Raw genomic sequence first — 24054 nt, forward strand, 5'->3', positions numbered from 1 at the left:
TCAGAGTGCCGACCTCGTCTCAGTCCCATTTTCTCATAAGAATGGGGCGGGATGGCTAGGATGCCTGCCGTCTCACTGAGACATAAAACCTTGGTTGGATATGATAAAGGATTTGCATATCTATCTAAGTGCTAAGATATTGCTTGACAAAGATGAGAACCTTATGCACCAAAAAGGAAAAATAGATGAGAACCTTAGTGTAGCTCGGTTTTTTATGCACTTTGGCAACTTTGAAGGCAAGGGTTGAATTTAACTTGGCTATAGAAAAAGAGAAAAGGGTTCCCCAACATTGTGTTATATGTTTGGAGCACTGGATCAATATCTGAACTTTTTAAGTTTTCACAGTTAAATCACACTAGGTTTGCTTAGTTTGTACTCAGTACTTCTTTATCAAATAGTGTGTGTGGGTTCTCAGGTTAACTTTTTGATATCCTTCTGCAGATGACAACAGCAATATCAATTGAAGATGTTCGTAGGGAGGTGAAAATCCTGAAAGCTTTGTCTGGGCATAAACATCTTGTCAAATTTTATGATGCATGTGAGGATGCCCTTAACGTCTACATAATCATGGAGTATGTCTTATTTGTTATCTTTCCAGTTGGATGTTTCTTTAACTGTACTAATTTGTAATGATGTAACTATGTATATATGCTTGTACTTTTTCTGCTATTTTCCAATTAAATGTGTGTCTGTACCACAGTTTTGTAGTGTCTATTTTTTTCTAGATTTGCTCAACTGCAAGTTTGTATTTGACACGAAGAACCTAAGAAATAGTTCATGCAGGCTGATGATTTTGTTATCATATAGTACCTTGAGGCATGTTGGTTCATCCATTTTGTATTTCCTTAATGTTCTCTTCATTTTTCATCAGATTATGTGAAGGTGGGGAATTATTAGATAGAATTCTATCCAGGTAAGTAAATATAGCTTCTTCCAACTTAAGTCTTCCATGTAAGTATTTTATAATCAAATTTTTTGATCAGCAATGCTCTTACCTTAAAATCCTCATTTCCTATTCTGTTAAAGGGGTGGAAAGTACACAGAGGAAGATGCGAAAGCTATTGTTGTGCAAATATTAAATGTAGTTGCCTTTTCTCATCTTCAAGGTGTTGTGCATCGTGATTTAAAGCCAGAGGTCTCTACATATCTGTTGTTTCCTGCATGGAAGTAATTTATTTGTTTCTCAAGTTATTATTCTTTTCCAATATATCAAACTTGTCTTAGCTGCTGATTTTTTTCACTTTTCGATGCAAATTGACAGAATTTTCTTTTCACCAGTAGAGCTGAAAATGCTACCATGAAGTTAATTGATTTCGGTCTTTCTGATTTTATCAGACCAGGTGACAGTTGATTAATTGCTACATCAATTTTCATCATGTTATTTATTATTAAAAACAGACTGACAAGCTTAAATTGGTTCCTTCTCTTTTGCTATGTACCGTGGATGGTCCTTTGTTGTCTCTATCTTGTTTGTTTGTTTACTCCCTGCATTTCATTTTCAGGCTTTATGAATCTGGAAATTTCCAGTATGAAATACAAATATTAGACTTTCTTGCAGCATATGTTACATGGAATCTTCTGTTGATTGTTGTACCAATATCTGTTTCACTTCAACACCCTAAGTTTTAACAGAAACTTATTTTATCCTGAAATTAAGTGCACTTGATTTTTTTCCTAAGATATGTATATTCCAGAATACCTGCAAACTGAAAGTCATGCATTCAGGAAATACTGATGCGTCAGTTCACAAACTGATTGGCAGTTTTAATGCTCAACCATGTTGAGCTTTTGTTCACAGTGTTCTTAAGATTTGTAGATCATAATCAATGATTGGATCCAAAATTTGCATGTCCTATTGTGTATTTAACATATTTATCACTTCTTACAGCATCCACTTTTGGATCCACTTGATGCACAAGGAAATGACTTTCGAACTACATAATTCTTCGTGCCTAAGTACTTTAGATGTCTTAGATTATTATCAATAGCAAGTTTTTAAATCCTGGATGGAGTTGTCCTGGTTTGTTTATGGAATGGGACACTTTGCTGTCTTGTCCCATTTTGATAGTGGTTCTGATCATGCATCCTGGTAGATATCTTTCATCTCTCTTCCCTTCTTTTTTTTTATTTTTTCTTTCTTTTTCTTCTTCCTTCCTTTATTTCTTCTTTTTTTTTTTTATCCCCTTCTTTTTTTCTTTTTTCTTCTTTCTCTTTCCTTTCTTCCTTCTTTCATTCTTTTCTTTTTCTTCTCCCTTTCTTTCCTTCATTTTTTGTCTTCTTTCGTTTCACCTTTCTTTTTCATTATCTTTCCTTCCTTTTTTTCCTCTTTCTTCTTCTCTCCATGTGTGGATGGGTTTTATAGTCTCGACCCCATCATGGTCTTGTTTTCTCAGAGAAATGGGATGGGATGGTTGGGATGCATCTTATCTTGCTGGGACATGAAACCTTGATCAATAGCTTGTATCATTATTCCAAGATGCCTTGGTTGATTTTGCATCAAGTGTACTAAGGTCTTGATACACTCCAAGTATTACTAAAACCTCTCTCTTTCTCTCTCTATGTGCATGTGTTTCTGTGTGTGCACACCATGGAACAAGAATGCAAGAAATAATATGACAAGAAGATGTAGAACATGAGGTTCCTACCACAAGGTAACTTTTTTGAGAAATTAGTCTACAATGGTTTCTTGCCTGTTCCTCTATAATGATTTGAACAAATTTCCCTCTAGGTTCCTTTGTTTTCCTTTTGCTTTTCTCATCAGTCTTGCTTGAATTAGTTTGCAATGCATGTTTAAGTGGAAACTCTAAGTTGTATAGGGAACTCCTTTTCTAGATGTTACGAGGAATACTACTAATTTATTAACTTATTAATTTGTGATAGCACAAACATAAGATACTCTTGTAAATTAATAGAGGTCTTTGGTGATAGGGTTTCTTTTCTTTGAATGGGGAAGAGTTGGGTAGGGTTTTGGTGGGTGACCAATAAAGCTGAACTTCAAGTGCCAAAGCATGTTGTACTTAAACTCCAGAAATTTCGGTGACTATTCTGATGTTAGTCTGCTGAACAAGTGTTCAATTCTTGGCTACAGCTACCTTTGACAAGAGAGGTTCTGGTGTGAAATCTGAATTGTAAGTTGAATGGAAGGGTAATTTACCTTCTTAGTTGCAACTTCCAGCTTAAGCAACTTACTTCAAATTTCCCTAGACTTGGAAAGAGTCTAGACGAAGGGGAAAGATTTCAATTTGTGTTTGGGAAATTGAAATAGTTAAACCAGTATGCTTAACTATTCATTTTCTTATGGGGAATACTCATGTTATAACTTCTGCATTTGTTGAATCATTTTACTTTGTCTTCTGTAAGTTTTGTGGAAGTATTAAAATATGGGAACACTGACGCGAAACGTCTGATTGAAGAGTACTTGGGCCAGATGGATCGCAAGAAGCAGTGAAAGCTTAAATAAATGGGCTGGAGCATCGAAACAAGGACCTAAGCTTCAAACAGCCACAACTTTTGAACCAGGAAGAGTTATGGGATCCGCAATATATCAACGGAAAGTTCGTTCCGAGCCCTATGATCGTGAACCGGATTTACCCATTCACCCAGTTTTCGAGCCCAAAATCCATCGTTTTAGTGGGTTTCAGGACTGTTTTATGTTTGTGAGTCCGTCTTTGGTTTAGTTTCATATTCTTAACTTTTATTTAATTTTTAGTCTTACGGAACTACCCATCTTAGGGTTGAGACATTATAAATACCTTGTTTTGTGTTTATACGATTTTTTTATCAATAAAAATCGCAGGATTATTTCTCTTGTTGGAGTCTAGGGTTCTTCCTTAGTATCTTGAAGGCTTTCATTTTGCGTGAATCCTTATTCTTATTCGTGAACGTTGCGTCAAACACAAACTTGTTTTAACTCATGCTTATTGTTTCTTTTGTTTTGTATAATTTTGCATCACTTGTTTGTCAAAAGAACCTGCATGCTTATGCAGATTTAACATTGAAAATAAAATGAAAGTCTATCATTAACTAAACTTGATTCTTATTGTTTAAATCTTCCTTCACTGGTAATTTCAATACCTTAATCTTCATCTACTTGATGCTGGGAATACAGATATTCTACTTATTACTATTATTTTTTTTATTTTTATTTTTTGACTATGTGATGCTCGTGTTTTGTTTATTTCTTTATCTATTTGTTTTTCTAATTGTTCAGATGAAAGGCTAAATGACATTGTTGGAAGTGCATACTATGTTGCACCTGAGGTCCTACATAGATCATATAGTGTGGAAGCAGATATGTGGAGTATTGGTGTCATCACATATATTTTGTTATGTGGCAGTAGACCTTTCTGGGCACGAACTGAGTCAGGAATCTTTCGTTCTGTGCTTAGAGCTGATCCTAACTTTGATGATTCACCTTGGCCTGCTGTATCACCAGAAGCTAAAGATTTTGTGAAAAGGCTATTGAATAAGGACTACAGGAAAAGAATGACTGCTGCTCAGGCTCTGAGTAAGATTCCAGTTCTAATTACTGATTTATAATTTTATATTATGCAGGTTGTTCATCATGTAATAAATATGTAATTAGTTCATTATTTTCCTTGTTCCTGAATTTCCTCGACTACTGTTAGAGTAAGAAGTTCAAATTTAGTCTCCATGTTGTGAGACTGTTTATGGTTGCTTGTTGAAGCTAATGTGTTTCCACAATGACAGCTCACCCATGGTTGCAAGATGAACAGAGACAAATCCCTTTAGATGTACTGATATATAAGTTAGTCAAATCATACCTTCATGCCACACCTCTCAAACGTACTGCATTAAAGGTATGCTTTTAACAAGTCTTAAAATCCTTGTTTCATTGTTATTTATTCGACATGCTAGTTCCACATTTAACTGTAGATCTCAATAATATGAAATTTTCGTTATATCATGCATTAACTTGGGTGATTTTGTTTATCTGCTTGATGAAGGAAATTGGTATTGAAGTCAAAAGATCTATTCTAATTAGAAATGCATTGACATGATGCTGTTGCTTAGTCATGTTACTAGATTTTATTCTACTTATTTCATGTTTGTAAATATAATTATATGCCTTATCATATTTGTCAGTTTTGTCTACCATAGATTAAGATTGTGAGCAGGAAGAAGGAATCTTAAGTTAGTGAAACATTTTAACCAGGACATACGCTTTTGGAGAAGATTCAGTTGAAACACAACCTATAGCGAGCATCATGGTGTGCTGTACCTTATACCACTTGATATGGGGCGTACCATACTGCATCAAAGAAAATTAATATAAAACTCAACTTCAAGTCGGTACAAGCCCCATACCAAGGGGTACCATCCTATATCGAGGTGTACGGACCTATATCGAAGTGTATCGACCTGTATTAAGGTGTACTGAGACAAAAATTCAGAAAAATATTTAGAGAGCTATTTTGATATAGAGTGCATACTATACTGACCGTATCGTACTATGTTGGTAAGATACCGATATGATATTAGGTATTGAGATTGTGGATCTTAGTGAGTGTTCAAAAACAGAAAAGAGAAATAGAGTAGTGGAAAAACCTGTTCAAAAACAGAATAGAGGAAAAATTGATTGTCTATTTCATCTAGCCTTTAAAGGACTTTTATAGGCATTTAGATATAATGTATTTGGACAACTATTAAACATGGTAAGATCCTCATATATATGATTATAACCAAATATGGTTATAATCATATTACATTCTAAATTTTGTCTAACAATATATGGCTATAAGATCCTCATATATGTGATTGTAATCTAATATGGTTATAACCATATTACATACCATATTAACCATATTACATACTTTGTTTTCTAACACTCTCCCTCAAGCTGGAGCATATATATCAAACATTCCCAACTTGGTACATAAGGAAGAAAAGCGAGTAGACCCAAGAGCCTTAGTAGAGATATCAGCCAACTGATTTTCTGATATTGTGTGGGGAGTAACAATCTTTCCTGATAGATCAGCATCTCGAATGAAATGACAGTCGACCTCAATGTGCTTAGTCCGTTCATGAAAGACGGGATTGTTTGCAATGTATATGGTAGACTGATTGTCAAAATGCATCACCATAGGCTTAGAATAAGAAATGCCAAGTTCTCTTAACAAAGAATTGACCCACATCATCTCACAAGTTGTGTGAGCCATCGCTCTATACTCAGCCTCAGCATTTGAACGGGCCACTACTGTTTGTTTTTTACTTTTTCATGTGACAAGATTTCCTCCAACAAAGATGCAAAAACCTGATGTGGATTTCCTATCATTCATCGAGCCAGCATAGTTAGCATCAGAATAGGCTTCAATTTGTAAATGTCCATTGTTTTTATATAAAAGACCTTTTTCTAGGGCTCTCTTGATGTAATGCAAGATCTTTAACACAGCATTCCAATGACAAATCTTAGGTTTCTGCATATATTGACTTACTACCCCCACTGCGAATGAGAGATCAGGTCTTGTGACTGTCAAATAGATAAGCTTTCCCACTAGTCTGGTATTGAGTGACATCCTCAAAATCGTCATCTGAATCATTAATCTCTGATGGTAACTGAGAATCAATAGGAGTAGAACTTGATTTACAACCAAGCAAGCCTGTCTCCATCAATAAATCAGTGGCATATTTTCTTTAAGAAAGAAATACTCTTTGCGACCCATATGCCATTTCAATCTCAGGAAATATCGTGGTTTATCGAAATTTTTAGTGACAAAATGATTCTCTAAGTGTTCTTTGATCCGAATAACCTCATCATGATCACTACCAGTCAGAAGAATATCATCTGCATACACAACAAGAACAATTAATCCAAAAGATGTTTGCTTTGCAAAAATTGAGTGTCAGATTTGCTCCAATGAAGTCCAATTTTGTTAACAATCCGGCAAAATTTGTCAAACTAGGCCCTTGGACTCTGCTTGAGGCCATAGATAGCTTTTTTTAGCTTGTAAACTTTCTCTCCTTGAGCAACATAATCGGAAGGTTGCTTCATATAAACAACCTTAGACAAATCTCCGTATAAAAAGGCATTACTTACGTCCTTCTGGTGTAGTTTCTAGTCTTGACGAATTGCAATAGAAAACAGAATGCGAACTGAGTTGAGACGAGCAACTGGAAAAAAAGTCTCAAAGTTGTCAATACCATAGATTTGGTGTATCCTTTAGCAACAAGATGAGCTCTAAAATACTCTACTATACCATCAGGTTGGTACTTGACTGTAAAGACCCATCGACATGCAACAGGATGAACATCGGATGGTGGTGAAACTAACTCCCAAGTGCCATGACTGACTAGAGCAGCCATCTTTTCATCCATGATCTATCTCCATCTGGGATCAGATTGAGCCTCCTGATAGGTCCCGGGTAGATATGGAAGATAAAGATCCCACAAAAGATTGAAAAAAAGATAGAAGATAATCAAAGGTCATAGAGGCAGATATTGGATGCAAAGTATAAGATATTTTATCCTTTCATGATGCAATAGGTAATTCTGAACCTGGAAGATGGCCTGCAGGAAACTCAGATAGAGATGACATAGTTGGTGATGGTAAAGATGGAGGAGCTCTTTTTCCGTGATGACTGTAAATCTGCAAAGGCGATGGAGTAGAAGTACTAGAAGATGGAGCTATGGAAGTTTTGGGAGGAGCAATAGGCGGTAGAGAAACACTAGATGACTCAGAAGAGATGGAAAAAAAATGGAGTGGTTTCAAAAAAAGGAGACATCAATAGAGACAAAGTGTCATTTAGAAAGAGGATCATAACATTGGTATCCTTTTTGAGTACGAGAATATTTCAAAAAGATATACCGAACAAATCGAGGAGACAACTTATCTCTGTCAGGTTCTAAGAGATGAACAAAACACAGACATCCAAACACTCATGGGGTGAGAGAGAAGGATTCCTTAAAGGGATAGAATAGAAAATGAAGATTTTTCATCCAATATACTTGATGGAGCCCTATTTATAAGATAACATGCTGTAAGAATGGCATCATCCCAATAAGATTTAGGTATCTGCATATGAAACATAAGAGTCTGCGCCACATCTAAAATATGTCTATGCTTTCTTTCAGCTACTCCATTTTGTTGAGAGGTGTAAGGACACGAGATCTGATGTATTATACCATAAGAAGTACAAAAATCTACAAAACTGGACTGTAAGTATTTAGAAATATTATGAGTGTGAAGAACTTTGATAGAGGTGGAAAATTGAGTTTTTATTTCATTATAAAAATTTTGAAATATAAAAAAGATTTCAGATTGATTTTTGAGGAGATAGAACTAAGTCATCCTGTGTAGTCATCGACAAAAATCACATAATATCTAAAACCTAATCGAGTCAGGATAGGACTTGGATCCCAGATATCCGAATGGATTAACGTAAAGGAAGAAGAACAATGCTTACTAACAGAAGAAGGAAAGGACACTCTATGATGTTTTTCTAACTGGCAAGCTTCACATTCAAAACTATCCGAAGACTTGGGAAGAAGATCAAGATTCTTCAGAACTTCTGTAGATGGATGACCAAGACGACAATGCCACTGATAAGGTGAGTTGGAGGATGACAACACAGCACAAGTAGGAGATATTGTATCAGCAAGGAAGTAAACTCCATCCATCTTAATATCGCCACGAATCGTCTTCCTCGTGCTGAGATATTGAAAGTGGCAATGAGAAGGATAGAACGTAACTGACCAATTTAAGGATTTAACAAGGCATCCAATAGATAACAAATTCAAATGACATTTAGGAGCATATAGGACATCTGTAAGAATGAGTATAGGAGAAATCCTCACAGTACCGTGTTCAAGAATAGGAACTGAAGTACCATCCGCAATAGTGATAGGTAGCATTGAGACAATGGAGTGTATGTAAGAAAAAGATCTCTGTTACCTGTGACATGACAAGAAGTACCTGAATCTAATAGTTAGAACATACCAGGAGTGACTGCAGTAGCCATCTCAAGAGTTGAAGACACAATTGGAGTTGAAGATATGGAGGCACTGATGAACTGGAGAAATCACTTGTGGTCAGTCCAAGAAATCAAAACTGAGTCATCGGTGGTAGGAGTGGCACCAACGTCAGACGAAGTTATAGAAGAAGCAACACTAGCAGGACGAGAGGCAGAAGGTTTTTCAAATTTCTGTCAACAACGCTCAGCAGGATGATTTAAACATCCACAATATAAACATGGTGGAAAAGAATTGCGTCCACATCCACGACCTCCGCGACCCCCTCAGCCGCTACAAGTACCAATAGCAAAAGCAGTGTTCTCCATAGATGGAGAAGATGTGGGCTGTAACTCAGTAACACGCAAAACACGATTCAAGGTGTTGCTCAAGGTGGGAATGCTATCGTCAGTCATGAGTTGAGCTCGAACATGAGAGAGTGAGGGATTAGGCCCAGAAAGAAACTTTGCTATATAGAACTCTTCACGCTGCTATTGAAGAACAGAAATATCAACAGTGAGAGAATGATACTGGACAAGCTCAGTCCTCTTTTCTTGAAAAATACTGTAGTACTCCTGAATTGAGAGATCTTCCTGCTGCAAAGAAAAGATATCTGAGTAGAGATAGTAGATCCTTGATGCTGCAAAGAAAAGATATCTGAGTAGAGGAGTAGATTCTTGAGACATTCTTCTCTTGAAAGTAGGTCATCCTCAAGAAATCCGATATCTTTTTTGCAGTGGATAGAAACATCACAGTGTTAGCAATATGAGGCTCTAGGCTGTTCAACATCCAGATAAGAACAGCATAATCAGTCTCTTGTCATTTGTAAAATTCCACTAAATCAGCACTATCAATAGGTTCCTTATCTAGGTGAAGTTTTCCATGGGATCCCACCATGTAGTGAAATGCTTGAGACCAAAGAAGATAATTGGCACCATTAAATTTGACACTGGTACCAAGAGAGGTGATTTTCAGGTCATTCGAGGAAGAGGCCATTGAGCAAATCTAGAAGATCTCTCAAAAGAATAGGCTGAACAGCACAAAAGACTAAGTGACTGCAAGGAAGAATAGATCTGCTGTAAGGTAGGCTGAACAATAGTAGCAGTAGGAGAAAGATCAAATAGCAGCAGGAGAGGCCAGCAGTTAAGTGACACCAAGAGAGCGGCTGAACAGCACAAGGAGAAACCAAGAGAAGAGAAGGGGACCGTGCGGCACCAGAGATGGCTGCATTTTGATTAGGAACAAGGCTCTAATACCATGTTCAAAAATAGAAAAGAAGAGAAATAGAGTAGAGAAAAAAATCTGTTCAAAAACAGAATAGAGGAAAAATTGATTGTCTATTTCATCTAGCCTCTAAAGGGCTTTTATAGGTATTTAAATACAATGTATTTGGACAACTATTAAACATGGTAAGATCTTCATATATATGATTATAATCAAATATGGTTATAATCATATTACGTACTGAATTTTGTCTAACAATATATGGCTATAAGATCCTTTATATATGGTTATAATCTAATATGGTTATAACCATATTACATACTATGTTAACCATATTATATACTATGTTAACCATATTACATACTATATTTTCTAACAGTGAGCATGAACATGAACTTTTTAATTTGGATTTCTTTAAATGTTAGAGGTACAACTTGAACATAAATTGGCCTGGTTTACTTAGAAGAAAGGATAGATGTAAATAGGATGGGGTTACAAGTTGGAGAGAGATCACATAGTGGTCAAAGTTATGGGGAAGAGTGATGGATTCTTGCAAATACAGTTGCCATTTTTGCATTCTCAAATACAACCTATTTGAGATCCCTTGATAACCATAAGTGCTCTCCTAATATTTCAAAAAAAAAAAAAATGCATAAATGTAAAATATATGTGAAATTCTTGGTAGATAATATTATAACAAATGCATATTACGGCATTTTCATTGTTTGAGTTGATAATTTCTTCAATGAAACTATATAGTTTTATGTGTTGAATTGCAAATTTATATACTAAAACCAAAACAAGTTAAGCTTTTAATAGTATAAAAATCTGAAAGGATGGATGGTAACTAGCAAAGCTATTTGCATCTGTATAGCTCATAATTATGTCTTATTTTGCATGTTTCAACTGAGATCAGCTTAGTTTCATTTGAAGACAAGTTTATTAGATGAGAATTGATGAACTTTGGAAGTAGTTTGAATTAACTCTGCAAATGATATGTAAGTGTGTAACTATTTGGCATTATGTTTTGATATGATTTGTCAGAAACTTAAAATATTTTTTCATGCTAGTTATTTTAGAATTGGAGAAGGAATGACCACACTAGAGAGGGATATTCTCTGTTCAACATTGGGGTGGGCTAGCAGTGAGTCAGAATTTTTGATGTGCTAAAATGAATTAATTTTCAAATAAATATTTTTCTTTTTAAATGGTAAGGATGGATTTAAACTAATGCTTCAATATCAGTCGCAAGCACATGCACATGTATAGATAAATGCACATGACTTCAAATTTTTAGGCCCCTTGGGTGCTGCTTGTTTGCCTGCAATTGGACAGGCTGCCATTGGAAATGCTGCAATTGAATTGCAAGCATCTAAAATGGCCATCCAATGTCTGCAATTGCATCTGCAGGCAGCATTCAAATTGGAAGAAAGGTCCAATGCAATTAGATCTGTACGCAAAATTGGCCACAATTTGTTACAATCTGTAAAACAAGTAAATAAATTATATAACAAGTAAATAAATTATACTAGAATAACTATTATATAAGAATTATTAGTTATTATAATAATATTGCAAATATATATTTATAGTTGTAATATTATTTATTATCAATATAATTCCAAATTATTCAGTAGTGTTAAAATTACTTTAGTAATTATTTTTATAATAATCCATTAATATTTTAATAACAATATTAGTTTTCTATTATGATTATGAAAATAATATGATAATTTATTAATTCTAAAATTATAGTTGGAAAAAAAGAAAGAAGTTCATTGTTCCCACAGGATAACTTTACCAGATTATTTGTAGGGTTGCGGTATCTCTTTCGGCATCATATAACCAAATTGCTTGCTTTTTCAATTTTCAATTATAGACAACCAAAGAGGAATATTCTTTTTTGCAACTGTGATTCCAGTTACAACATTTCTGATTGCAACATAGTTAATTATTCAGACCTTGATAAGGATTTTGTTTTGCAAAACTTTGCTTATTGTTTTAACTAAATCATGGGGCACAAGAAAGAGGGTGGGCCTTGGTGCAATGGTAAGGTTGCTCTATTGTGATTTGGAGGTTATAGATTTGAAACATAGAAACCACCTCTCCGCACATGGTGTAAGGCTGCATACTTCTAACCCTCCCCTAACCCTATAACGAAAGAGTCTTGTGCACTAGGCCATCCTTTTATGTGCCACATGGAAATTGGTTTTTATAGTTTTTGACCTTTTGATGCTTTTGACAGGCTTTATCTAAAGCTCTTCCAAAGGATGTGCTCTTGTATCTTAGGTTGCAATTCAAGCTACTAGAACCAAGTGAAGATGGGCTTGTCTCCCTCGAAAATTTTCAGATGGTTAGTTTTGGGCATTTGACTTTCTATAACATGCAGTAGGATATGGTAATGGTAGAAGAGACTACTATTACAATAAATTAAATTTATTTTTTCTGATTGTACTTTTGTGATCTTATGCCACTATAATTTAGGCTCTCATGCAAAATGCAACTGAAGCAATGAAAGAGTCCAAGGTTCCTGATATTTTGAAATTGGTGCGTCATATATTCCTTCAATAGTTATAATAGTCACCTAAATCCCTTCTTGTGCTAGTCTTTATTGTTAAAAAGTTATTTTCATCTAGTTTCTTTAATTTGGTTTTGGTTGTTATATATGCTCTTGATTGTTGTGTTCCAAAACTCTTTTTGACAACAAGGTTTGCTGTAGCAACCCATATCGTCCAATACAGACCATATTGTACCATGTGAATAAGGTAACTTAATATGATGCCGAGGTTTAGTTTGATATATGAGTCAAACTGGTCTATACTAGTTTGAACCGAGCAGAACTATCCGTATTGCCCAGTACCAGCCTGTACCACTTGGTTTTGGGTAGTACCATAGCAGAGAGAGAGAAAATAGTGCAAGAGCCTATATTGGTAGAGGTGTGTACTGTACTGTACTGTACCAAACCTCTAATATATCAGTATGATTCCTAGTATTGGTTTTCTGGACCTTGCTTTTTAATTTCATCAAGGATTTAAAGTATCGTATCATACTAGTTTTAGCATACTATACGTATTAGTGATAGATTGGTACTTGGTATGCCCATTGGTATCATTTTGCATTGACATGTGGTAGTTAGTGTCACCTTTATTTTATTGTGTTAGTGCCAACTATTGTATCATATATCATTACAATATAGTATGCACTTGTACTATATCATACTAGCACCCGGCTGGTGCGGATCCCATTTTTGAGAATTTAAACCTTCAGTCAAATAGATTATTGAACAAAGTATTATAGGTCCATGAACGCATCTTGATATAAAACAGTATCTGTATATTTAAAGTGTATAGAATCTGAATTTAACTAATTGTTGTGTATGCATCATTTTTTAAAGATGTTTAGGTAATCTGTTATTTAAACATAGAGTGTATTGAATTTGCAAGGTAAGATTGATCCATTATGACTTGGAGATTATGGGTTTGAAATATAGAAACAGCTTCTCTATATGTAAGGATAATTCTGCGTACATATGGCCCTCCGAAGACCTTGCAACGAGGGGAGCCTCTCTTATATAGGGTCACCATTATTTTTTTCATTTAGGTGTAAACTTTAGCCAGAAATTAGGATTAGGAGGTCTATAAAGAGGGAGGTTGTCTTCTTCTTCATCCTCCATCTCTCTCTCTCTCTCTCTCTCGATTGAAGAGCCTAGATACAACATACAAGGTTTTAAACCCTATGGGACGGGGCTATCCCGATTTTTCTATGGAACATGACGTGCCACCATTCCATCCTATCCCAACACTTGGGACAAGAGATGTCCCAAGATGTCCCGATCGGGATGCAAGGATGCTAGCCGGACAGCCCTGTCCCGACACATGAGATGGTACCTCATCCCGATGTCTCGCGGGACGTCTTGCTGGGATTTGAATCCTTACCTAGATACCTCTAATCTCCAAAACCTTTGTGAAGGTGGGGTTTGATCTCAAGTTGCTTGGTCCAATTGCACAAGGACTATACAATCTTGAGAAGCTGTCACCATTGGTAGATCTGGTTCTTTGTGTAAATAGATTTGATAAAGAAGTTATGAAGTAATTGATTGATTTTCCATGTGCCTCTTTAGGTGTAAATTTGTAGCATAGGTGTGGGACCTTCAAACTTTTTGTGCAAAGCCTAGATTTTTTAATGTTGAAGGCCATAAGTTATTATCTATTTCTTCCCCCATTTTTCCTTTTTCTTCTTTTTTTTCCTCTTATCTTCTTTTTTAAGTGTAAGCTATCTGATGGAGGATGTTGGCAGCAGCTATTGAAGACCTATAAGAGGCATCCTAAGGCTAGTTCTAATGCTCAAGCCTTAATTTGGAATGTGCTGGGTGATATGGGGCCCTCTTGGAATCTTGATTAGGGTCAACTAGTCATTATAAAAACTTTTATGTTTTTCAGCAGTACGATAACGTTGGTTCATTTTATTAACATTTTCTTAAGTTTTTAGAGGCAAGAGTACTTTTGTAAATTTTCCAGATTTTCTGGACGTGGGCTGTCATGGGGCTCATGGTTCGTATTTTAGATCTATTTATGTTTTGTTGCTTTATTTATGGTCTTTAGTGGGGTCTTATTAGTCAAAATTATAGATTTGTCATTGGGAGTCCAAGTCCTAGTAGGAGTAGGAGCATTAGAACCCTATAGATAGAGCTGTAATTTCTCACTATGAAGGCAATCAAAAATCTCGGAGATTTTCTCAGCAATTATGCTTTCTTTTAGAGTTGCATGATGCAATTCTAACCCTAGGTGTGATGACTATGGAATTCTAGGAGTGATTCCTAGAAAATCTCTCTCTTTTCTTCTTCTTTTTCATTAACTATAACGCCCTAAACCCCCAAATTCAGATCTGATTCCATCCCTACTAAACTCTAGCAACCAAAAACAACAAACCTGGGGCCACCCATCAGTTGATTAGCCTTTAGATTTATAAACCTAGATTTATAAACCAAACAAAATTTTTATTCCCGTTTTTCTTTTTCCAGCTCTCGTAAAATCCTCAAAACTTCATCTTTTTGACCCTATGTTGCACGCAAATTGCTTTGCATCCATATACCAACATGAACCCTAGCATCTTGTGCAAATTCCCTACCTGTTTTAGCCTAAAACAACCCATTAATCTTCCCTGAATTTTACTAATCAAGGTTGTCCTACACCAGTTTGGTATCAAAGCTGAGGTTTGCAACATGCTGGCACATACAGGAAGGCCTTTTAGGGGAAGACTGACTGATATCCAGTGAGATGAGATGCTACTCAGAATCATGGAGCAATTAGATGGAATAAATGCTTGATTGGATGGCATTGAAAGCTGGCTTTCTCAACCTTGTTGCAACCCAACAGCTGGTGCTCCAGGAGAATCACCTGAAAGTAACAATAATGCTGAAAATCAGGAGAATCAGCTTGAAAACCGGCAAGAGAATCCTCTCCAAAGATATGATTCGAGAACTATTTTTGTCCAAGGAGCTCGTCAAAATCCTAACCTTGAGTGGGCTAGAGGATTTTTGGAAAGAGCTCACAATGAACCATATGATACAGCTGGTGATATCACAAAGAGAATGGAGGTTCTAGATTCTGAAGGAAGGCTTGATCCTACAATATTCTCCAATTGGCTGGCTTCTATTGAGTATTTTGCATGGTACGACATGATCGATGAGCGAAGAGTGATATTTTACAAGATGAAGCTGGTAGGCTTAGCAAAAGTTTGTGGACTGGTGTTGAAGGTGATATTAAGAAGGTGGGGCAGCCACTAATAAGCACATGACGAGAGACGAAGGCCAAGCTTCGTGAGAAATATATGCTGGCAAATTATTATGATTAGTTGTGTGAACAACTTGTGACTTTGAAACAGGTCAGCATGTAGGTAGCAGAGTATATGCAAAGGTTTGATGAATTGAAGTCTGGGAACCAAGTTGTGGAAGAACCCTGTCAAATGCTTGCTCGATTTAAGGCTGGTTTAAGGGCTGATATAAGTCAAGAATTAATTTGACAACCAATTTATGGTGTGGCACATGCATTTCAATTGGCTCTAGGCATGGAAGAGTATTTGAGATTCCTATTACTAGAAAAATCGGGTCTCAAGCTCAGAAGCCTGCAGCTAAGGGATCTAATAATGCAAATTCTAGCATGAACTCAGCAACTTCATATTCTTTTAATCATTCCAATGGGGTCAATGCTGCCTTCTTCTTATGGGGCTGATTCCAAGGAAAGGCAGTTGACTAATAGACCTAATGGGAAAAATAACAAAAACATTTGTTTTAACGGTGGAGAGCCTGGTCACGTGGTATCAATGTCCAAGAAAGAATAACCTACATGTTGGGGGTGGAATGACAAGAAGAAGATGAGCAAATGCAAGAGCAAGAAAATTAGGAGTGTGGATTGCTATAGGGATTTATGCAACTGACGATTTGGAAGAGGAAAAGGTAGATACTTCCTCCCTTCCATTATTCAAAGGATACTTGCAGCCCCAAAATGTGGAGAAAGAAGATTGGTGGCGTACTTCAATTGGTGTACTTCTTACGGTTTCTGTTTTGTTGTGGAGACAAGCTAAGAAGCTTATTATTGATGGAGAAATCTTTGTGAAAATTGCTTTCGGCATCCATAGTTGAGCACCTCCAGCTTCCGAGTGAACCACACCCTCAACTATACAAGGTTGCTTGGATCAACAATATTCCCATAACTCAAATATGCCTTGTCTTCTTCTCTACTGGCTATTACAAAGATTCTATATGGTGTCCTGTGAGTCCTATGAATGTTACTCATGTTATTCTGGGTCAACCTTTGGCTATATGATCAAGAAGTGCAACATTCTATGGTAAAGAAAACACTTATACTTTCTATTTTGATGAGAAAGACAGTCGTTTTGAAGCCTATGACTTTAGCTAAGATCAAGAAATTTAAGAAACCAAGTTCCTAGATTGCTGAAAAGAAGAAAGCTGGTGACCCAAAGGCTAAATTTGTTGTTGACCATAAGAAAATGCACCTCACTATCCTAACCAAGAAGCACTTTCAATTCAAGTTGAGAGCAAGAAATCAGGTGTTATTTGTGCTGTAGTAGCTCGAGAAGTGAAAGAAATTGCTACTCGTTGTGACTCAAAAATGCCATCGGAAGTGACTAAGTTGCTGTTTGAGTTTTCTGTGGCAGCACCTGAAGAGTTGCCTAATGAACTCCCTCATTTGCATAATTTTTAGTATTCTATAGATCTTGTACTGGGGTCTCAATCGCCTAACCTTCCTGCCTATTACATGAATCCAAGTGAGCATAATGAACTCAAAAAGCAAGTGGAAGAGCTGATGTCTAAGGGACATATTTGCAAAGGTTTGAGTCCATGTGCTGTTCCTGCTTTACTTATGCCAAGGAAGGTTCTTGGCATACGTGTGTTGATAGCAAGCTATTAACAAGATTACTATGAAGTATTGGTTTTCTATTCCTCATTTTGATAATATGTTGGATGTTATGAGTGTTCTATTATCTTTTGAAGAGGGGCTATCATCAAATTATATAAGGCCTGGAGATGAATGGAAGACAGCTTTTAAGACCAAGGATGGTCTCTATAAGTAGCTGGTCATGCCTTTTGGCCTTTCTAATGCCCCTAGCACATTCATGCGCTTGATGACTCATATCTTACAACCCTTTATTGGCCACTTTGTGGTTGTTTATTTTGATGATATTTTAATATATAGTGAGACCAAAGAAGAGCACATCTCTCATATACAACAAGCTATGAGATTTCTTCACCTAGAGAAGCTTTACATAAATTTGAAGAAGTGTTCATTCATCACATAAAGTGTTGCCTTATTTGGGCTTTGTTGTTTCTTGTGAAGGAGTGGAGGTTGATTTGGAAAAGATCAAAGCTATTCGAGAGTGGCTATTGCTTCTACTTTGCATGAAGTTTGAAGTTTTCATTGGTTAGCTGCATTTTATAAGGGGTTCATAAAAAATTTCAGCACTATAATGGCTCCAACCGCTAATTGCTTGAAGAAAGGATTGGTTGGACCAAGGCAGCAACAAAGGCATTTGAAGAAGTTAAGAAAAGGATGACTGAAGCACCTTGTTGTGCATCACATGTTGGTATAGGTGTACTTAGTCAACCAAAGCCATCCAGTTCATTTTAGTGAGAAGCAAAATGAAGCTAAACAAAAGTATTCGACTTATGACAAAGAACTTTTTGTTGTAGTTCAAGCACTTCGTTACTAGCAACATCTTATTCCTAAGGAGTTTATATTGTATTCCGACCAAGAAGCTCTCAAATATATCTACTCTCAAAGGAAATTGAGCTATTGCTATAGCAATTTGGTTTCTTTCTTACAACAATACGCTTTTGTTATTAAGCATGAGGCTGGAACTGAGGATAAGCCAGTTGATGCTCTCAGCCATGTAGTGGATCGAGTCGCACTAATTCTTTCCTTCTTGGCTATCCAAGTTGTGGGTTTTGATTTGCGTAAAAAATACTATTTTTTTCTTGTAAGGATTTCAATATCATATATGTTGATTTGATGGATGGACAACATGCTAATGTGATGGGTATCTTTTCAAAGGAACTCGCCTTTGCTTGCCTAATACTTAACCTGAAGAAGTCATTAGAGAATTACATTCCGATGGGATGGCTGGTCATTTTGGAAGAGATAAAACCATTGTAGTGATTGAGGACCATTTCTACTAGCTTAGTTCAGAGCGAGATGTTGCTAGAATTGTTTCATGATATCGGACTTGTCAAATTTCGAAGGGAAAAAAGAAAAATGCAGGTCTATAAAACATGACCTTTGCCACATGGCCTTTGCAAGATCTAAGCATGGACTTTGTTCTGAGGTTTTCAAAGACCCCTAGCATCCAAGATTTTATCCTTATGGTTGTGGATTGCTATGCTAAGATGGCTTGCTTAATTCCTTGTTCGAAAACTTCTGATGCTCTCCATATTGCTAAACTCTTCTTTAAGGAAGTTGTTCGCCTTTTTGGGTTGCCGAAAATTATAGGAGCTATAATATTATTCTTCTTCATTTCATCCACAAAAATTGATGGTCAAATGAAAGCTATTAATAGGAGTTTGGGTGATTTGCTTTGTTGTTATATTGATGGCAAGGTTTTATGTCTCGGGATGGGAGGCATCCTGGCCATCCCATCCCATTCTTATGAGAAAATGGGAACCGGATGGGCTTGGGGCTCCGAAACCCATCCACGTAGGGAGAGAACAAGAAAGAAAAAAAGGAAGAAGGAAAGAAAAAGAAAAATGAAAAAAAAAAAGGAAGGGAGAAGAAAAGAAAAAAAAGGAAAGGAAGTTAGAGGAAAAGAAAGAAAAAAGAAGAGAGAAAGAAAGGAAAGAAGAAGGTAGATGAAGGATATCTATCAGGATGCATGATTGAGCTCGCTATTGGGATGGGACAGGATGGGATAGTGGGATGTCCCGTTTCATGGAGAAACTAGGATATTTTTGTCCCACGAGATTTAAAACCTTGATTGGTGGTCATATGGGATCATGTATAGCTGAGTTTGCTTATAACAGTTTGGTAAATCGAACTATAGGTCAATAGTCCTTTTGAGACTATAGTAGGTAACAGGTTCAATTCTAAGGAAGCCAATTGATTTGGTACCTTTACCTATTGAGGCATGTTGTAGTGTTGAAGCTGAAGCTTTTCTAAGCACATTCATGAGCCACATGATGAGATTCGAAAAATGATTGCTTTGTGCAATGAAGGCTATAAAGTACATGCTGATTTGAGGAGATGATTTGTTGATTTCAAAGGAGGGGACATGGTTATCATGCGAATCAGACTTCATTGTTATCCTAAAGACTTCAATGTTATCCCAAGGGTGCATACAAGAAACTTCATTCAAAAAGTGTGGATCCATATAAGATTCTCAAAAAATCTGCTTTAATGCTTATATTCTTAACTTGCTCGAAGATACTAGGGTTAGTAATGTCTTTAATGTTGAAGATCTCACTTTGTATTAAGGCTATGATGATGATAAACAATATGACACTCCTGTTGCTAGACTTCCACCAGTCCAATGTTTGGAGGAGATGGAAGACATTATTGACCATCAAGTGATTTCTACAAGAGGTGGTGCTTACCAAAAGTATCTTGTCAAATGGAGAGGGCATCTGCTTTTGGAGTGTAGACCGATGATGGATGAAGAGCTCCAAAAGCATGATCATGATGTATAAGATAGATTCCATGCTTTTAACTCGCCGGAGTCGAGTCATCTTAAGCTAGGAAGAGATGATGGCGGATGTTGGCAGCAGCCATTGAAGATCTATAAAGGGCATCCTAAGATTGGTTCTCATGCTTAAGCCTTTATTTGGAATGTGTGGATGATATGGGGCCCTCTTGGGACCTTGCTTAGGGTCAACTAGTCATTATAGAATCTTAATTTTTATGTTTTTCAGTAGCACAATAATGTTGGTTCAGTTTAATATATGTTTTCTTCAGTTTTTAGAATCAGGAATATTTTTGTAATTTTCCAGATTTTCTGGGCATGGACAGATAGAGTTCATGGGTCTTTATATTTTGGGGCTTTATTTATGCTCCTTAGTGGAGTCTTATTAGTCAAAATTACAGATGTTATTTGCAGTCCAAGTCCTAATAGTAGTAGTGTTAGAACTCTATAAATTGGGCTATAATCTGTCATTGTGAAGGGAATAAAAAATTTGAGATTTTTCCTAAGCAATTATGCTTTCTTTTAGAGTTGTGTGATACAATTCTAACGATAGGTGTGATGCCTACAGGATTCTAGGTGTGATTACTGGAAGATCTATCTTTTTCTTCTTCTTCTTATTTAGTTACAGCACCCTATATCCTCAAATTCAGATTTAATTCCATCCCCATTAAAACCCTAGCAACCAAAAGCAACAAACCTGTAGCCATCATCCATCAATAAGACTTCAGATTCACCAACAAAACAAATTTTTATTCCCATTTTCCTTTTCCAGCTCAACTAAAATCCTCAAAACTTAACTTTTTCGCCCTGTTTTGCACCCAAATTGCTTTCTATCCATATACCAACATCAACCCAAGCATCTTACACAAATTTCCTACCTTTTTCAGCCCAAAACAGCCCATTAAGCATCCCTGGATTTTCCCTAATCAAGGCCATCCTACACTGTCTCTCTTAGATACTTTTTGATAAAAAATATTGGTCTTTTTAGTTCATCCAAGTTTTCATTTCCCATAGGTTTTTTATCTTGTATAGAACATCGGATTTTTCCCCAAGAATTCCATCTGGTTCTCGATTTTAATTACTCAATTGCATATGATCATAGGACTCCAATTTAGAGCCTAGAACCCTAAACGATGGTTCAGATAATAGTTATCCATTACCAATTTTCTTCAAGAACAATAAATTTCTTGTAAGCTAATTTTTATGGAAAATTCAGGTCTAATCTAAACTTTCGGCAAATCGTTTAAGCCACCTTAGCATCCTAAAACCATATCAACCCATAATTTCTACCAGGTGGTCCCTATCAATTTAATTGATTAGACGTGAAGTTTCTATTCATATCTAATAACCATATATTATTTGTGCAAGTCATTATCCATTTTTGAATGGCTTATCAGTTTGACTTTGCCATAGTAAAACCAAATCCAATAAACTAACCAGTTTTAGGATCCCAACTTGCTTATTCTTAAAGTAGTTAGAGTCAATTGGATTGGTGGGTATCAATTACAGCCCCTAAATCAAGGTACATATTTAAGTAAAGCATTGCAAGTACATAATACAGAATCACCACCACTAGTGGTATTAAGCACTAAATGACTCATTTCATTGAAAAACTAATCAATTCTAGATGTGTTCTGCTTACTTTTTGTGATTTTCTTGAACTATGGTCTTCGTGCCCTGGCACTAGATTTAGCTTTCTTTCTTGCTCTTAACTTATGTAAGTGTGAAGTGAGTGCCAGCTAATGCAGGTTCATCTTGCTGCCTCTATGGTTTGTTAAGAGGGATCTAACCCACTTCATCTATTGCAATTATTCTTTATGTTTGGAAAATAGCAGAGTTCAGAACTCTGCTTAGGAATAATGCATTATCTTCTGAAATAGATGAACGGTCAAATCTGGGGTGGCAAAGCTTTGTAGATCAGCTGGTGCAGCATTGGGCCAAAATGAAGTTGGCGAAATTTCTGAAAGCAAGCTCATCTGAGAGCTAGATTTCTAGTTCTTACCAAAATGAAACACAATGGATTCTAAAAACTGTTGACTTTTTAATGCATTGTCAGGCATAAAATTTTTTACATTAAGTATCCATTTATAGCCACCGTCTCGTACTTTCAACTCTTGTAGAACGCAATGTGGATGGAGCTGATCAGCTGATAGTTCTGGCTAACAGCAGGAAATTTCAAGACAGCCATTTAGGTTGTTTGCCCAGCAGAACAATCTGATCAACTTATACAGCCCGTACCTTTTGATCTACTTGATTATGGAAGATTGATCTTTTTTCATTTGAACTGTTCCACTAGAGAACAGAAGGTCATTCACCTGGCTGATTGGCCATCAAATGGAATTCCATGTGAAACATATTCTGGCGCCTGTATGGGAAAGTTTCGTGTGTCTTCAGAGCCTATTGGGCTGCAGCCTATTGATGCTGCAGCCTATTGGGCATGACCAAGCTGTACATATCCCAAAATATCATTACAGTTATTCATAGTGAAATAATATTAGTAGGGGACAATAATTCAAAATTTTGAAGCTTTGCATGTTTTAGTATGAGAGGTGAATGACTTTTGCTGTGGTAATGTGTGGGAGGCTATGGTCGTTGCTGTTACATTTTAAGCTCATCATTTTCCTGCTCACAATTTGATCTTTAGTAAATCATTCTCATCTTTATTCCTTTGTATAATTCCATGATCCTCTTTATGACATTCTTATTTTGAGGACTCATCGATCCTGCATTTTTAGAATATATTTTATCGCAAAATAACAGGCCCAGTAACTACTATTTTGTTTAAATCCCAGATGGAACCGCTCTTGTATAGAAGGATGGACTTTGAAGAGTTCTGTGCTGCTGCCATCAGTCCTTACCAGTTTGAGCCTTTGGAGGGCTGGGAACAGATTGCAAGTACAGCTTTTGAGTATTTTGAAAAGGAGGGAAATCGAGTAATCTCTATAGAGGAACTGGTGCAGGTACCGATACAATGTTCTGAGATTTTATGCAAAAGCAACCATCTATTTGAACCTGATGAACTTCTGTTTGCAGGAATGGAACCTTCCTACTGCCCATTCCATTGTGCAAGACTGGATCAGACAATCAGATGGCAAGCTCAGTTTTCTTGGTTTCACCAAGTTTTTGCATGGTGTCACAATTCGTAGCTCGAACATGAGATGTCGTTAATGTAATTGCTTCTAATATTAAAATTATTCAATATAGGGCCTGCAATTTTCGTCACTCCCATCATTTCCTTTGCCTGATAATTTATTTTTTTCTTTTTCTTCTTAATGTTTGACATATATGTTGTAGAGAACGCATGTAAAGATAAAATCTGTATTGAAGTGTAATGAACGTTCATCTGGAAATGTAGTTGCTGACTTAACCATATCCTTCCATCGCTTCTGGTATTATGTTTAACACTAGCACTTTGATCATGTGGCTGGCCTGTATTGTTTTGCCCATCCGGTAGGAGTTTCAACAGGGACATTTCCTCATTCATCTTGTAAGTGCTGCAACTGGAATTGATTCTAGGGGTTGCCAAATATCATTTCATGTATGGAGCGAAGATGCCTAATTACCTTGAAACATTTTTGTTTGCTTGTTCACAGTAAAAGTTTTGTTTGCATCAAAATGGCTGGAAGTTTTGTTATGTGTATATCTATTCTGTATTGCGAGTAGACCTGTTCACTG

The 24054-nt window shown here is 36.4% G+C and overlaps 1 protein-coding gene across 5 annotated transcripts in view; it reads left to right on the top strand.

Moving 5' to 3' along the window:
- LOC105033361 (CDPK-related kinase 3) overlaps positions 1–23751 on the top strand; it is a 44645-nt gene extending 20894 nt beyond the window's left edge. For 4 of the 5 annotated variants that reach the window (XM_010908124.4, XM_029261291.1, XM_073246420.1 and 1 more), the window contains 10 exons: positions 442–572; positions 872–913; positions 1027–1135; positions 1262–1340; positions 4211–4507; positions 4711–4820; positions 12437–12544; positions 12676–12738; positions 23172–23339; positions 23413–23751. In XM_010908124.4, coding sequence (XP_010906426.1) covers positions 442–572; positions 872–913; positions 1027–1135; positions 1262–1340; positions 4211–4507; positions 4711–4820; positions 12437–12544; positions 12676–12738; positions 23172–23339; positions 23413–23547 — 1242 coding nt within the window. In that variant the 3' untranslated portion in view covers positions 23548–23751. The remainder of the gene's footprint in view (positions 1–441; positions 573–871; positions 914–1026; positions 1136–1261; positions 1341–4210; positions 4508–4710; positions 4821–12436; positions 12545–12675; positions 12739–23171; positions 23340–23412) is intronic. The other variant, XM_029261290.2, reaches the window with a different exon arrangement.
- Positions 23752–24054: the final 303 nt, after the last annotated feature.

The sequence above is a fragment of the Elaeis guineensis genome, chromosome 12, assembly GCF_000442705.2.
Source record: "Elaeis guineensis isolate ETL-2024a chromosome 12, EG11, whole genome shotgun sequence".
Taxonomy (NCBI): Eukaryota; Viridiplantae; Streptophyta; class Magnoliopsida; order Arecales; family Arecaceae; genus Elaeis; species Elaeis guineensis.